Below are 17147 nucleotides of genomic sequence, written 5' to 3'. Positions count from 1 at the left end.
GTTTTTGAAGGGTAAACTGCAGGAGGTGGAGTGTACAGTAGCTAACATATATTGTCCAAACAAGAAGCTGTAGATATATTTGAAAGGTGTACTAAAAAAACTGATGGACTTTAAAAAGGGCCGTTTGATATTGGCGGGGGATTTTAATTTATGTATGGACCCATTAAAAGATGCAACCTCTTCTGTGCAGCGAGATGGGAGTAGGTCTCTGAGATTACTAAAGAAGGAGATCCATGAGTTCCAATTGGTGGACACATGGAGAATTATGCATATGAAGGATAGAGACTATACATTCTTCTCAAATGCACATGAGATGTATTCGAGGTCGGACTACATATTGATAGAACATCGATTTATTGAGTCAATGGTTGAAGTAGAAGTAGGAGCAATGACTATTTCGGATCACAACCCTGTTGGGGTGTGATCCGAAGGGAGAGATTTTTGTTAGGTTCGATGAGTGGTGTTATCATCAATTAAAATGTTTTGTGGGAAATCTCCCAAAATCTCTGAGAATGAAAAAGGATTGGAATTTGTTTGAAAGGTTGATGGATTCACGGGGGGATGGGAAACACGGCACGGCTAAAATATATAGAATTCTTACAGAATTAGACACAAGCACAAAACCAATGCACATAGTGAAATGGGAAAGATATATGGGGGTGGTATTAGATGAGGATAAACAGAAGAAAATAAATGATTAGTTCCCGAAAATGTAAGTTTGAGGGATGTAGAAATAAACTACAAATGTTTGATAAGATGGCACATTACACCGAGTGTTGAAAATAAGATATGTGGGGAAAAATCACCATGGTGTTGGAGGGGGTGTGGAGAGTTAGGGACAGTGTATCACATCTGGTGGGAATGTCCAAAAATTCAAGTATTCTGGAAAACAATAGTACATTTAATTGAGATCATAACTGAGATAAATATTGGGTTAGACCCAGAGATTTGTTTGCTACATAAGTCAGAGATATCAGTTAGCAAATATAAGAATTTAGGTTTAGGGTATTATTTAAATGCCGCAAAAAGTCTGATCCCTAAGTATTGGAGAAAAACAGAAGTACCGAAAGAGGAGGATTGGATAGAAAGAATAAACTGGATTAGTAGGATGGAGAAGCTCTACTATATGCAGGAAGATAAGATGGAGATATACCATGAAAAATGGGAAAAATCTGGAGTAAACGCGAAGAAGTGAAATGTAGAAGGATAGAGAGAGGGTGGAAGGGTAGGATATTCTTGCATTAGATGAGAGGTGTGAAAGAATGCAGAGTGAGTGGTTGGGGGTAGAGAGGATGGGTGGGTGGGGGGAAGAGGGAAATGTTTTAAGAGGGAAAAGAAAGGTAATAAGAAATAGTTATGTATATTTATTGTGAATATGATGAAAGTGTTTGTAATTACTTTGAAAAATTAATAAATATTTAAATTAAAAAAAAACATAATGTGCATACAGTGCCACACCACAAGTAAACATCTTATGCACCCATGGTGACATCGTTGAAGACATCTTCAAGCCATTAATTACATGTTATTTTATTTATTGTATTTAAAGTTAGTCTTTGTAAATATTGAAAATTATATGTCCCTTACAAAAAAGTAAGCACTTGAGGTGCCTGGTGTTCAGAAGAGCTGGGGGGAGGAGGGAGGTTGTCTAAGTACCCCCCATCCTTTAATCATGTCTAAGATTAGTTATACAGTTTTTGATGTAGATAGGGAGCGAAAGGCTAGCATCACTATAAAGAAGCTAAAGGAAAGTCCTTAAAAAATGTAAAGTGTAAATCCACCATCCATTTATGTTGTCTGGTGATACAGATCCAAGTCAATCATGATGCCCAACACCCTCTGAAAAATTAACCTATCACTTGATTCACGCCAAATGACATATCCCTGGTCCCTGCCACTACAATGTAAGCAAAGGAGCTAAGGTTGTAGGTGATGTCATTGACCATATATGGACGTGACAAAATTTGGTCAATCATGTCACTGGGATCCCCATGGTAAATGGATATGCAACAGAGAGCAGAAGGTGGTTGGGGAACACTGCTGTAGCCAGGGAACAAAATCTGTGCTTGATTAGCTGGAATTGAGGGAAGGGTAGACACTGGGGGACTAATAGATGCACGATGTCTCCATAAAGAGAACCTGTCATGTGTCCATTCTGTAAATGTAAAGAAGTGTTTAAAAAAAATTATAATAAAATTAACAGTGCACTGTAAACTGATAACCTGTAAATGCTTTTAAAACATCGCCTATGGAGGAACCATTGTTTTTTTTGCGATTTCACATTTATTTTGGACCAGTAGAAACCATAAAGGGGCACCTACACACTCCAGTGAGCAGCTTAGTAAGCCATTCATAACCTGTGAAGTGAAACTGTACTTGTTACATTTCTCAGTTGTTTGTCATAGTTCCTGCATGTCATACATGATTACAATGTGAAGTGCTTGTAGCTGATATCGCACATGGGAGGGAGACACTATAAGTAGTATATACTGTAACTTCTATTTTTTCAGCTCTAATATTATTATTATTACATCGAGTTTATATAGCGCCAAAGGGTTTGCTCAGCGCTGTACAATAGAGGGGGGGACAATACATGAAACAGTACAGCAACTACAAGCAGCACACGAGGGGTTAGAGGGCCCTACTCTTTTGAGCTTACAATCTAGAAGATTGTTTTTTTCAGAGAGGTGACTTGTCTACTATTGTCTTATATTTCTTTAGACTAGAGGTGTAACTAGAATTTTCAGGGCTCCAGTGCAAAAACCCATGAAGGGCCACACCTAACCTAAGCCTGGGTTCTTTTACTCCCGTCACGTAGTCCTTTATTATGGTCCCGCAGTGGGCCCCCTTCCTGCCCTTACATTGGAGCCTCCCCTTACATCAGAGTTCCCCTGTGAAGGGGAACTCTGCAGACTCTGATGTAAAGGGGAACTCTGTGGACTCTGATGTAAAGGGGAACTCTGTGGACTCTGATGTAAAGGGGAACTCTGTGAACCCTGATGTTAGGGGGAATGTTGCGGACTCTGGTGTAAGAGGGTCTCTGGGTACAAGAGCCTCCCCCCCCCCCCCCCTTACATTAGAGTTTGCAGAGCTCCTCCTTATTTCAGAGTTTGCAAAGTTTACCCTTGCACAGTAAGGGTGAACTCTGCCTACCCTGATGGAAGGGGGGATGCTGGAAACTCAGAGGTTCTCTGGTCACCAGGGCCCTCCCTTACATCAAACGACAGAGTTCCACTTTTCACCAGCATCTGCAAGAGCGAATACACTACGGTAAAGGGGTTCACTGATGTAACTGGGTAGTGAGGACACTAATATAAGAGAGGACCTTCGGGTCTCCACTAACCCCTTACATCAGTGACCACCCTATAGAGTGACTGACTACCCCACAGACTCTGTAGCTCGGAGCTATCACACATTGACCTCCTGTAATTGCCTGCAGGCTTTGGTCCTCCACTCACCTGCGTCCCAACCTTGTATTCACTTTCAAAAAGAGAGGCGCCATGATGTCACTGCACACAGTTGTTTCTGAGCTTCCTCTCCCCCCATGCCCCCTCCTTGCACACTTGCATACCTGACCTGCAGTCTACAGTCTGCCCCCCTGCTCTGCCCCCCGACTCAAGCCGAACCCAGCTGAGCCCAAGTCAAGCTCAGCCGATTAGTAATGAGCTCCTCTCAGCTCAGGTAGGGGGTAGTCTGCTGGTCAGATGTGGAAGGAGGGGGAATGAGGAGGAGAGGAAACTCAGGGACAAGAGTAGTTTTAACGGCACTTTTCTGCTGTTTATAAACAGTAAAAAAACACTACACAAAAGCACTTTTTTTTTACTGGCAACGCTGCTTGGGGCCCCTCTACAGTGGTGCAACACAAGGGCCCGGTTTCAAGGTTGACCTTTACGACCCTGGTAGTTCCACCACTGCTTCGGATGCCAGCAGTGAGATCCTGCCTTTGTCCTAACACAGAAATTAAGAAACTGTTTATATAGATCCTTTTAATTAAAAAAAATAATGTTGCTAGCAGATATACCTGCATCAGCTTTCTTTACCCACTTTGTAAATGGACAGAGCTCTAACACTTCCGGCGAATGTTGGAGCTTGCCCTCTTCTCCCCGATACATTTCTATTTGGCCATCACTATGACTGTCTCTGGGGCTAATAGATACACATGGAAAGTTGGAGGAAGTGTCCGAACTTTGCCTGAAACCTGTCGCTGCTTTTATGAGAGTTTCACACCTGATGCATTCACCAAATATAAAGTAGGTTGAAGCTATAAAAGTGAAAATGAGGCAGTCTTGTGATAACTGCTGTGTGCAAGGAGAGCTAGAAACTTGCCATTTGAACCCCTACGCTACTGTATATATAAGAAGTGGAGAAGTGGGTATTGAACCATCCAGCATCCACCCAAAAACTAAAATTAGACAATAAATTATCTTCCTATTATTTTTTGAGATGTAATTTTATTTTCACTCTCTAAATTCCAGATTATGGCCTGTACTGAAACCTGAAAATGTATCTAGGAGTTTTGTGGATGGAATACTAACAAATAAGAAAATGATTTTTGTCCCTTCGTATGTGAAAAACTACCTGGTGCTAGAAAAGTAAGTTAAGGTTGCCATCACTAAATACTGAATACCATTGCACTCACTTAAGTGAACCCTGGATCCCTATGCAATAAACACAAATCAATCTCAAAACACAAACTGATCCAGAGCATATAATGTAAGTGTTGTAACCGGGAGGGGAATAGAATATTTTATATTTTTATACATTTTTCATTTTTCCTGATCCAATTCTCTCATGCACCTCTGCTTCAATATATTATGAATAATAGTCAATTATTGCTAGCTATCTGCAAGCAATAGCTCATTATTGTAATGATCTGCTGCTGCAGGGCAAGGCTGGGTGGATCTGGATCAAGACTAACAGGATCACCAGCCAAGGGCCCCACAAACAGGCATTCTGAAACAATGCATTTTAGGGATGAAGTAAGCGTAAGTATGTGCATTTCATTCATCTCCATTCCCCAGATCAAGAAGTCTTTGGGTCTGAAGATCTGGAATTTGCATAATTATGCTCTTATGGCATTGCATTGCAGAAAGCTAGCTGTTGGGAAACTCTCTGTAGACTTGTAACTTGTCTTTAAGATCAAAGTTCTCTTTAGGGGTGACATATTAAGTATCACCCAGCTATTTATAGTATATAATGTTTCTTCTTTTTTTTCAGATTTCTTCCTCAAAGGGTAATAGCAAGGATAAACAAGATGCAAGATGTACAGTTTAGCACTGAGTTCAGAAGTGCATCAAAAACCAAATAACTTGGTTCTAAGATTCTTGACAACATTTTGACATGTTTGAAATAAATTTAGGTAATTTGTAGATGAATAATAAACAATTTATTTGTTACATTTTGTTAATAATACTAGCCAGGGGTATCATATCATGTGTCACATTATTTTGCTCATAGAAACACTCTAAAGCAATTACATATATTATCCCCTTCCTGACAGCCCTATAGCAGATATGCTGCTACAGGACAACAGGGGTGCTCAAAATCACATATATGTACGTGATCTTGCATTTACGGGTAAGGGGCACGTGTGCCCTACCCGCGCCGCCATTCATGATGACTCTCCGGAGCTTGATGATTGCCGAGCATCTCCGACAGGGAGAACTATAAGTAAACAAAACAGTTCTCCTCCCTGTCAGCTCGTGCACACTGCTTTGCATGGCTGTGCACAGCCCAGCCATGCAAAGCAGTGTGATTACAGTGAAGCACTAACACAGCCCCTAGTAAAACAGCACACAGTTAACCCTTTGATCACCCCTCATGTTAACCAATTTCTGCCCAGTGCTATTAGTACAGTGTCAGTGCTTTTTTTTAGCACTGATCACTGTATTGGTGTCACTGGGGATATCAGTGACACAAAGTCAGTTCCCCCCTGTGTCAGAATGTCCGCGTCAGTCCCACTATAAGCCACTGATCACTGCCATTACTAGTAAAAATAAATAAATAAAAAATTCCAGTATATATACTGCCATTTGTAAGTGCTATAATTTTCATGTAAACCAATTAATTTACATGAATTGGGATTTTTTTTAGCAAAGACATGTAGCGGAATACATTTTGGCCTAAATTTATGATGAAATTTGATTTTTTTTTTTATTTTTTTACTGTACATGTTTAATAGCAAAATATAAAAAATATTGTTTTTTTCTCAAAATTGTCAGTCTTTTTATAGCGCAAAAAATACAAACCGCACAGGTGATCAAATACCTCCAAAAGAAAGCTCAATTCATGGGAAAAAAGGACATACATTTAATTTGGGTGCAGCGTTGCATGACCACGCAATTGTCAGTTAAAGTAAGGCAGCTCCATAAGGCAAAAAATGGCCTGGTCAGGAAGGGGGGTAAATCCTCAGGAGGGCAAGTGGTTAAACTGATATTATTATATACCATTGTTTGGTATTTATACACATAATCTTTCACACATAAACAAGAAATGACAAAGGATTTATTTTACAGGAGGGCACAGCAGAAGCTGTCTGCCTTAATTTAAACCTGTGCTTTGCCCATGTCAGCATTCCCCCCCCCCCGCCCTCCTCATTATTCCATCTACCTGCAGGTGAAAAGTACCTGGTACTTCCAGGTAGGGGCTTATGTAACTCACTCCCCTTCCTCTTATCTGACAGTGCTGGTGCATGGCCACACACTGTAATATGGGGACAAGGGAATAGTCCTATGTATCCTTTGACATTTTGTATATATTTAATTTTTCTCATAGTGCATCAGTAAGTCCTAACTAACTGAAAACAAAACAGATATACACTATAACCATGAGTATTTGAACAATAAACTCTTCAAGATAATAATGTATGTCTGTTTGTATATTATTTTATTCTACTGTCTTCCATCAAATAGTTTAAAAAGGATACATGGAATATGAAAATTGCATTTCCATTATTTTTGTCTCAATTTTTTATTTTTCAGAGGACAGGTGCCTTTGTTATGAAACACCACAAAATCTGTGTTGCCAATTCTTGTGGTTAAAAAGGTACTATATATGTCCCATATGATTGCTAGCTGGGCACATAGCAGACCATTAAACCTCAGGTACACATTTTGCATTTTGAAGGGCTATTTTCAACATTAATTTTAGAGCGTCACAGCTGCTTCACAGAGCACATGAAGTGGATGAACATAAAAAAACCTGCAAAGGTCACCAACTTGAAAAGTTGACCCTTTGAGTTACTTTAAAGGATAAGTTCACCTTTCAGAACATGTTACATTTTACACCCATATTTAGGGTGTAACATGTTATGAAATTAAAGGCCTGCACCCCCTCAATCCCCCAATGTGACAGTAAGCGGGATATCTTCTCTCCCCCACTAGCTGCCCACCCGGCTGCATCACTCATTCACAGCATTTAATGACATTTATGTCATTTACATTCAATGACATAAACCACATGTTATTGAATGTAAATATGGGCTTCAGTATGTGGGGAGGACCACGAGAAAACAGTAAAAAATTTGGGGAGCATATTAGGATATCAGGAAAGAAAGGGTGCAAACAACATAGTTTATCTAGACACTTCATGGAACAACAGAACAGAGACCCTAAGGGTATTAAATTTTACATTAATCATAAAATCAAGTGTCACTGGAGAGACACAGTAACAACAAGAAGATAGAGGTGAGAAATGAAATAGATTTTTGAGTTGGACTCATTATTCCCAAGGGGACTGAACATAGATTTAAATTGCTTTTATTTCCAATTATTGGAAAGATATTTTAATTGTTTTATAAATATATCTATTTTTAGGAGTATTATACAAGTGGAGGAGAAATAAGTGAGTCAATAGTCAGCTATATTGGTATAAGCTTAGGAAGTGCTACATATGTACCAGAAAATAGGGATGTTTTTTGGCAAGTAGTAAAGAGTTACTGTAAGTTCCACTGGTCACTGACACTGATCAGTTGAGGAGGGTATATATGGTGATGTGTGAAGCAAGGTGGCACTGCTACTGATGACGTCACGCTGATGAAACACTTTTCACAGCTTTCTTTGCATCACTTACGGTGCTTCACGGTCAGTCCGTGGAACGCAGGAGTGACCTGGATACACAAGTAAGCGCTGGTGCTTGTATATGAATGCAAGCCAATTTATCTTGTAAGTGTGATTTTATATTGTGAGAGAATTTTAAATAAACAGTATAACACTATGGGAGATTGCTGTCTGGTACCTTCTATATTCTGTGGTGGTGTGGAGGTGTAAGGAGTGGATAAGAGACACTGCTTGGCAAAGCGCATACACCTGGAGGATAGTGATGGTTAACAAAATTCTAAGTGACCCACTTTTTAATAAGGGGTCCTGGAATTTTAGTGAGTGGGCTCCACAGAGGGGGAGTATGAGTGTCACATGGATTGGAGGAATCTGCAAATGGCACTTTATGTTTAGAGCAATTGTTGCAAAGGATTGCACTATTTTAACCTTCCTAGCGGTGATCCCCAGTGTGACTCGAGGTTAATTTACAGTACCAAAAGCGGTAACCCCCAAGCCACACTCAGCATTACACTGTAGTCCTTGTCCTGCGATCCCCTGGTTCCTTACCTTGTGCTGTAAGGGAAACCCACCCGGAGGACGTCGAGACTTAAATAGTATACCACGCATGCGCAAGCGCTACAAGTTCTACAATCCATTCCATAATTAGAAACTAATTAGAAACGAAATAGATTGTAGAACTCAAATCTTTGTCCCCATATGGCCTTATCATGGATTTAGACATAAATTTGTTTTATCGATAATAGTTGATTTTTCTCCTATTCTATTTTTGATTTTTATTCTATTCTAACTCAGATATTTTAAATTTATTTATATTATTGAGATCTTTGTCGTTTTAATCATCACCTAGCCAGTCACATCTTTTATTTTTTATTTATGCATTTTATATTCTATTCCATTTTTTTATATGTGTGCAGGAGGTGGGGTCTATTCAGGTTTTAGGAATTATATATTTATCGCCATCGCCCCTTTATGCTTATATTATATATTCATATTTTATACTTGATAATGAGTCCCATTATGATATAGCTTCATTTTTAGCTGTAATTTATATACTATTGTTTTTTTCCTTTTTATGTATATTTATATTGTATGATGTTATCTGTATAATTGTTTACAGATTGCCAATTGAGCCTTTTTAATTATCATTCTTAATATTTATATAGTAATTTATCCATATTATATTATGTTGCTGTGATTTGTAGTCCCACAAGTGAATTACCAGCATTGTCAAATACAATGTGGGCTACAGTAATATGGAGTCCGTTTCATATATACTCTATACTGTGTATGTAAATAAGATTGGACTCAATTAAGATGGCGTCTATCGCTATCTTCACTAATATATTATAATATATTAGTTAGTCTTAATATCCCCTAAGAGTTTAGCTCTTCTTGACTTTTTTATGTAGGTCAAAGGATTGGCAATTTATCATTGTTTAGTGCGGCATTTCTCGGAGATGAAGTGACGTATGGTCACTGATCTCGTCTTCCGCTCGTGCATGCGCATAACTGCAAAGTGACGTGCGCTCACTCATGCGCGGTATAATATTTAACTCTCAAAGTCCTCTTGGTGCACTTCACCCCTTTGACAATGTGCTGGTGCACGAAACGCATCAGTGAAGCCCACCGGAGTGACGTCACGCCGCACACAGCCACGAGGAAATGCGGCGGCCATCTTTATTCAAGTTTATATTACCACATGTGAGTTTTATCATTTTATCATTTTATCCCGATTTTTGCCTACTTCATAATAAAACATTACATTATAACTACACTATTGGCACCTATTTGTTCTCTGGCTTGATCATTACGAGCCCAATAAGGTGGAGCCATCTTTGGATCTGGAGCCATATCTTGGAGCTGTTTTCTGATGGGTATGTGAGCGGAGTGTGACCCTTGTGTGTGAGCAGCATCATCCTGTGTCCGCATTTGAGCTTGATGAGCCCGCAGCCCCGGACCAGACCTAGATGACCTTATTGCAGGATATATTTATATTGCACATTATATATGCGCTTCTGGTAAGTACATATTTGTACTGGCTCTCGGCACCTGTAAAACACCAGTGCGGAGCACGGATCACCTATTTATGGACTGCTATATTTGTTGATTGGAGTATTCACAATTGTCACTCAACTATCTAACTTGTGTCATATAGATACGTCAATATAAGACGTAACCATCACTTCACCAATTTTGTGCCTCAAATAGCGCTCACCTTATATTTATACAATTTAAATACCATATTTTTTATTACTGTTAATCATATGTTATCTAGCGCTGCATATTTATTATTATTATTTTTTACTGTAGTTTTGAGGTGTTGAGGTTTTACCCTTTTTATGCTAGCTGCTTTTACGTTCTAATGTGCTCGCAATCACCTCCAATATAGTGATGATTCTGCGACTGAGCTCAGTAATGTGCGAACTTGGTGCTCTATTTCAAATTTCAGTGTTTTTGGTTTGATTACATTATTGAATTAAATTTATTATTAATATTTATAAATATTTATTATATTATAATTTATGATTTCGTGTTTCAAACTTTATCATACCCAGGATGTTTACTAGACTCTTGTTTGGACAGATTTAAGGGAGTTATTCCTAAGAATTACAGGCCTACAATCTAAAATAACACATTTCCATGCAAAACAATGTACCGCTTTGACATTCAAAAATATTGACAAAATTAGACCACCAGGGAGGTTAAGCACTTTTAAAAGGACTGCACTATTGAAGACACTTGTAAAGGACAGCACACATTGTACTGCAGGATTGTATTTTTTGTCAATTTAGTTTGATTACGGTATTTGTCACATACTTAATTTAAGGAGGAAGTGTTTTATAGGGATAACATTGCATACATTCAGGGAGGATGGAGGTGTTTTGTAGTACACGAGTGGTAACATATTAGCACAGTAAAAGGGGAACACTCAACGGGGAAAATATTGTTTCATGGGATTGAGAATTTACATATAAGAAGTTTTTTGGACACTTGAGGATCAAAGCATATGACTTTGGTTTACATTTATGTTCCCGTCTTAGGGAGATAAAAGGTAATGTGTTAGCAGCTGCTTATGTACATACCTGTGAAAATTGCCATAGTGCGGTATAGAGTATTATTTATGAATGTATCCTTTATTCTAGGCATTTTGCAAATTTTGAACTCCTGGTGCTTTGCCGTTTTTCTAGATATGTTAGAAAAGTATATAAATGTAATTTTTATCATGTTTGTTTCAGTTTGCCATTAAAGATTCAGAGAGCAACACTTTTAATAAAACACCAAAAAAAATTGTGTTTGCCATTGTTAAAATGGTACCAAATTTGTCTCATTTAATCAAATAGCAACCTATTAACCCTGAGGTACACTTTTTGCATTTTGGAGGGGCATTTTCCAGCCTTTGATTTTACTGTGTCATGCTTTCTTTGCAGAGCCCATGACTTTCTACATATCAGAGAAACCCCGCAAAGCTCAGAATGTGGAAAAATAGAATCCCTGATATACTTATTTCTGGGTATTTTGTATATTTCAAAGACCCAGTGTTTAGCTGTAAATTTTCCAAGTTTGGCCAACAATTGTATAACTGCTATTTTTGTCACTTTTGTTTCAATTCATCACAAAATATATTGAAGTGACAAATGCCTATACAATAAACCCAACCCCCATTAAATCTATTCTGCTATTTTTCTGTTTCAATAAACTTTTATTGAAAATAAACAGCATGTGTACACTGTATCATTTTCATTATACCAATAGGTCAGTAGTCCTACAATACAAAAAACATAATTTTATTCTGTTTCAGAATATAATCAGATAAATATGCAGTCTGTTTGAAGAGACACTACTATAAAACACCTCTAACAAGGGCACAGTAGTGGAAAAGTGTATCCATACATTGTATACTCAACGGCATACAGTATATGGCATCACCAAGTCAGCATCTAATGCTGTTGCTGTTTTCTCTATGTTCAGCAAAGTTCTCCAGTTCAAAATGCTGTTGCTGTGATGTATATAATAGGGAGTGACATCATAAATCTTACCCTATATAATCATATTGTGGTACAAGAGGGCTAAAGCCAGCCATACATGGATCAAAATTTGGCTGCTTAAGTAGGAACTGACCAAATTTCAATCCATGTATGGGCAAGCTGATTGTACACAAGTTGATCCATAAATCAACTTGGGTACAACTAGCCTGTTTGATTTTCTACATGTGATTACTGCCAGCGGCTATAGGCATTAGCAGTAAACATTGTATTCTGCAGGCAGGGAAGGCTCCCCGTGCCACCCTGATGACAGAATACAATAGTGCTGTGAAAGGCATTCCCACATTAATACTAACTATGTTGATGGGAGAATCAAGAGATTTTCTTTCCTTTGACTCATGGTGGTAGGAAAGAAAATCGATTCATCTATGGCTTGTCTTAGTCAATATAGTTGCTAGATGAGGAATTTTACTATCGAGCAAAAGAGTAAAATTTAAAAAAAAAACAGAAAAAAAGAAAATATGAGAGGGGAAAAATAGGATAGAGAAGGGGTGCCAGGTAATGGACCACATTTACATAAAACATAACAGCATGACAAGTGCAACACTGCTCACAAAGAGTGGTTATTAGAAAATCCAAGCGGAGTAATGTAATTTAAATGTTTAACAAACAAGTTTTATTTGATCACATGGATCGTATTGAGGTTAGACAGAGACATGGTAAACAAATCTTTAAAAAGTCACTGAATTAAAAACATTCGGCGTCTCCAGAAATAATATCCGGCAATCAGGAATCCACATAAGGCAAAAGAGTTCCTAACTACTAGATCAAAGGATTTCCATATTTTCCATATAATGTCTGCATTATAGAATTCTTTGGTCTGAATTTGTTTATCTATGTTGATACATTGGTCCCATATGGCTTGAATACAGAACTTAATTTCAAAGTTTTTTTGAATTAAATAAAAGTTATACTCTTCATATACCAGACTTAATTGGTTTGAAAATAGAACCCATTTTCTTAATAGTCTGCTTGAACTGAATAAAAGATCAAGTTCATGGTTTAAGTCTTATCCACATTGCCGTCAAAAACAAAAGAATTCTTTGGTCTGAATTTGTTTATCAATGTTGATCCTTTGTCCTTGAAATAAGGCTTTCTCTCAACGTCACCATTAGTTTTGTATGATTTGTTATTTTAAATGTAGTGATGGTTTTCTAACACAAGAGAGCGACAAAGATAAGAATGCAAGCTATTAGGGCACTATATAAGGCAATACAATACTAGTCCCTTCCCAGTTCTGACGAAGTCTGCGGTGATTGGCGGACGAAATGCGTCAACGTGATGACATCATTACGCTTGGCTTCTCCATAGGGCGCGGTGCCCACGAGGAAGGCAGAAGCGGTTTGCTTCAGCTCCACACTGGAAAGGCAGGAGACATTCTAATTATGAGGACATTATCTAAAGCAGCCCGCACATGGCAACCTTGAATCACAGCCTACTTCCACCCATGGCAAGTGTATAGCCATTAGGCTTAATTAGGCTTTAGTGTTATCAATATTTATGGGTTACATATTCCCACTTTTTTGATAAACCTGTGCCTATTTACCTCAATTAGGGGGAATTTTTTGAACTCCTATTGGAGAAATATCTGTATACTACGATAGATATGTGCTGTGGCATGCTTCTACAGGCTCAAATATATTTCTAAGGAACCGCATTGCTTTCTCATTATTGAGCAATTTTTGGAAACCCAGATCTGGGTCTATATATTCATATATACATAGACTGTATCAATCAGTCTGGACTTTACATATTGACTACCTGGCTGCCTACCCCCATATTCACTTTTTCATCCAGACCTGATCTTACTTCAAGTGAGGAGGAGTCCCCTTGATCTTCTGTATGGTAATATTTTTTGGATTTTTTTACCCCAATTTTTGCTTTATTCAGGTCTGCTGGTAGCTTTATATTTATGTTTCACATTTATATACCTTTAGAATCACTTACTACTGTGGATACATTTTCATTTGGGGTGGATATCCAGGAAGGCCATATATCCATCTTTACATGATGGTCAAGTTTATGTGAAGGTAATGGAATAACATATATACCTGTTATGGGGTTGTTTTGTTATTGCATATGGTCAGCATACATTTCCTATTATTTGTTCCCTCTACTATGATCTTCTTATTTTTTTCTAGTTTTCCATTTTCAGGAGGTCATTCTATTCAAGGTGGTGGTCACCAAAACAGTTTTTGAAGAATGCTCCCCTATGCAGACATTATATGGAAAATATGGAAATCCTTTGATCTAGTAGTTAGGAACCTTATTGCCTTATGTGGATTCCTGATTGCCGGATATTATTTCTGGAGACGCCGAATGTTTTTAATTCAGTGATTTTATAAAGATTTGTTTACCATGTCTCTGTCTAACCTCAATACGATCCATGTGATCAAATAAAACTTGTTTGTTAAACATTTAAATTACATTACTCCGCTTGGATTTTCTAATAACCACTCTTTGTGAGCAGCGTTGCACTTGTCATGCTGTTATGTTTTATGTAAAGTTTTTGGGTTTATAAATCCACACTAATTATCAGTGAGACGGAGATATCTATATGACACATATCTACGTATCATGTTATGTGGCTACCCCCTTCCAATGAACCACATTTGTCTATTTGTGCTATCAGGCAATTACCATGTGTTAAATTATAGAAATAACAAAGATCTATTCAAATCTTTGGGAAGGTAATGTCCATGGGGACCATACCCATTCAAAGATGTGTGTCCTATCATTTCTTATAGTTGTAATTTTTTTCATGAATTACTTGCCCTTGACTGGGGTGGAGGACCACCTTGCTTTTGCCAAAGTATATTTCACTGCAGTGAAGAGAAACATCAAAAGGCAATGTGGATTTTTGGTGCAATCAGCTGGCTGTAGAGTCAACACTTCTTTTGGTGATTTACAAACTCCCTTATAGTATACACTAACTGGTAGACGTTGGACCTTGAACCTTTTAATTTTTGGACACTCTCACTAAATGTCCATGAGAGTTTCCGATAGGTGGCATCCTCTATAGCAGTGATCAGAGGTTGCCAGTCTAAACATCACAGAGTGTTAAGAGATCATGTACCATCTAATTTGTAGTCTGTAATTAGACTCGATTGCAGCTGTTGTGGTCTGCCATATTTATTTCCAGTCTTCCAGGTTCAAGACACTCCTGGATCATTTTCCCATTTTGTTATGTTCTTACAGTACGTGGTTGTAGAGTTTGACCCTCCTGGACAGAAGCATAAACTGTCATAATGATGCCCTTTGTCACGGGGCTTGTAAGCATTTATTGCCTAAGGCAGCCTTTTTCAACCAGGGTGCCATCAGGTTTCTTCAGGGATGCCTTGGCAAAATGCCTAAAAATTGCCCAAAGATGATATATACTGTAAGCAAGCAGGTGGATCAACCTGCCTTTTTATATTTACAAGAAGCTACAGGTTATTATTGTGCACCATTACAACCTTCTAGCCATCGGCTTCCTAAGAACCAATTATATCATTGGTTGATGAGGAGGACATCAGATGCCTGTACTGTGTCCTTATTTGTCCCTCCCCTGCCCCTCTCCATCAGTACTGGGGTCACATTAGCTGAGTGAGAAGCTGGCGTATGCGTGTGGATATTGCTGTGTTATGTAAAACTATAAGTTTTGTTCTTTACATTTTAAAATGGGGTGCCCTGATGATCAGTGTGGCCCCAGAAGTGCCACGTGCCAGTGCCCATCAGTGCCACGTATCAGTGCCACATCAATGCCACATATCAGTGCCCATCTGAGCTGCCTTTCAGTGTCACCCATCAGTGCCACCTATCAGTGTCAGTCAGTGTCGCCTATCAGTGCGCATCAGTGCCAGTCAGTGCCGCCTATTAGTGCCAGTCAGTGCTGCCTATCAGTGCCGCCTATCAGTGTCATGTATCAGTGCTACCTTTCAGTGCCCATCAGTGATCCCTGTCAATGCTCATCAGTGCCCTGATCATCAGTGTACATGTCCCCTCCGCGGAAAGCCGATTACCGGCTTTCCTCTCCTCTCGAGCTGTCAGCGTGACAGCTTGAGAGGAGAGAAATGCCAATAACTGGCATTTCCGTGTTTACATGTGATCAGCTGCGATTGGACACAGCTGATCACATGACCGAGCCGACATCTTCGGCTCTTTCGTGATCCGCTGTGTCCGAGGGACACAGCGCACCGGCGATCGCTGCACGCTCCCTGAGCCGCACATGCGCAGTGAGAATGGTAGGACGTCATATGACGTCCTATCAGAACGAGAGAACCACCTTGCACCCGTCATTGTACTATAGGGCGGGTGGAAGGTGGTTAAAAGAGAAGTATGCATTTGATTTTTATCCCAAATTATACTTACCTAGGTGGACACAACAATTAACTGTCCCCGTCCCCCCCCGGATTCACTGGAATGCTGGGCTGTGGAGAGGGAGGGAGCAGTTGGCTCAGCATATATGGCGCCAGCCGGTGGCATGTGTTAGGAGCTCCTGTTACCGCCAGAGGATGCTAGAGAGAGTGGAGTGGTGAGAACCCTCGTGATCTGTGCTGCCTGTGCTGGGGAACTGTGCTGGAGAGACCTGTCCCTGCAGTGGTCTCCATGTTTGGCTGTAGAGGAGAATGGAAACTGCTCTGTGAAGTGGGGCAGAGGCGACGTCTGGCAGGGGTGGCTGTGAGAGCGGCTCGCAGGCGGCATTGGCTGCCCAGCTACCTAGCCGACGGAGGAGGCAATTGAGAGTCAGGCGGCCGCAGTGGAAAGAGAGGGACGGAGCCGGGGTCGGGGACTGCTGTGCACTCTGCGAATAAGAGGACAGACTGTGGAAGGAGCTCCATGGAGGATCCGGACATCTCTACCTAAGACACTGCGCAAAAGTCGGCTAATACCCCTGGTCACCCCCAAATCGAAGCAGTACTGCATACAGTCACTTTGAAGTGTTGTGGGCTGAAGAAAGGTTGGACAATTGTATAGTGGAGAATGTTGAGTGCCCACAATTAAATAACAACTATATAATGGTACAGTAACTTTCTAAGCTCTGAGGAAATATTGTTATTTATTAAGG

At 39.4% G+C, this 17147-nt stretch overlaps 1 protein-coding gene across 1 annotated transcript in view; it reads left to right on the top strand.

Moving 5' to 3' along the window:
- LOC149468487 (17-beta-hydroxysteroid dehydrogenase 13-like) overlaps positions 1–8214 on the top strand; it is a 51383-nt gene extending 43169 nt beyond the window's left edge. Inside the window, exons 6-7 of the mRNA XM_089669996.1 lie at positions 4476–4592; positions 5218–8214. Coding sequence (XP_089526122.1) covers positions 4476–4592; positions 5218–5308 — 208 coding nt within the window. The 3' untranslated portion in view covers positions 5309–8214. The remainder of the gene's footprint in view (positions 1–4475; positions 4593–5217) is intronic.
- Positions 8215–17147: the final 8933 nt, after the last annotated feature.

Source organism: Staurois parvus, unplaced genomic scaffold (genome assembly GCF_062004578.1).
Source record: "Staurois parvus isolate SC_StPar_1 unplaced genomic scaffold, SC_StPar_1.0 ptg000086l, whole genome shotgun sequence".
Taxonomy (NCBI): domain Eukaryota; kingdom Metazoa; phylum Chordata; class Amphibia; order Anura; family Ranidae; genus Staurois; species Staurois parvus.
This window is presented reverse-complemented; position numbering and strand designations above follow the sequence as displayed.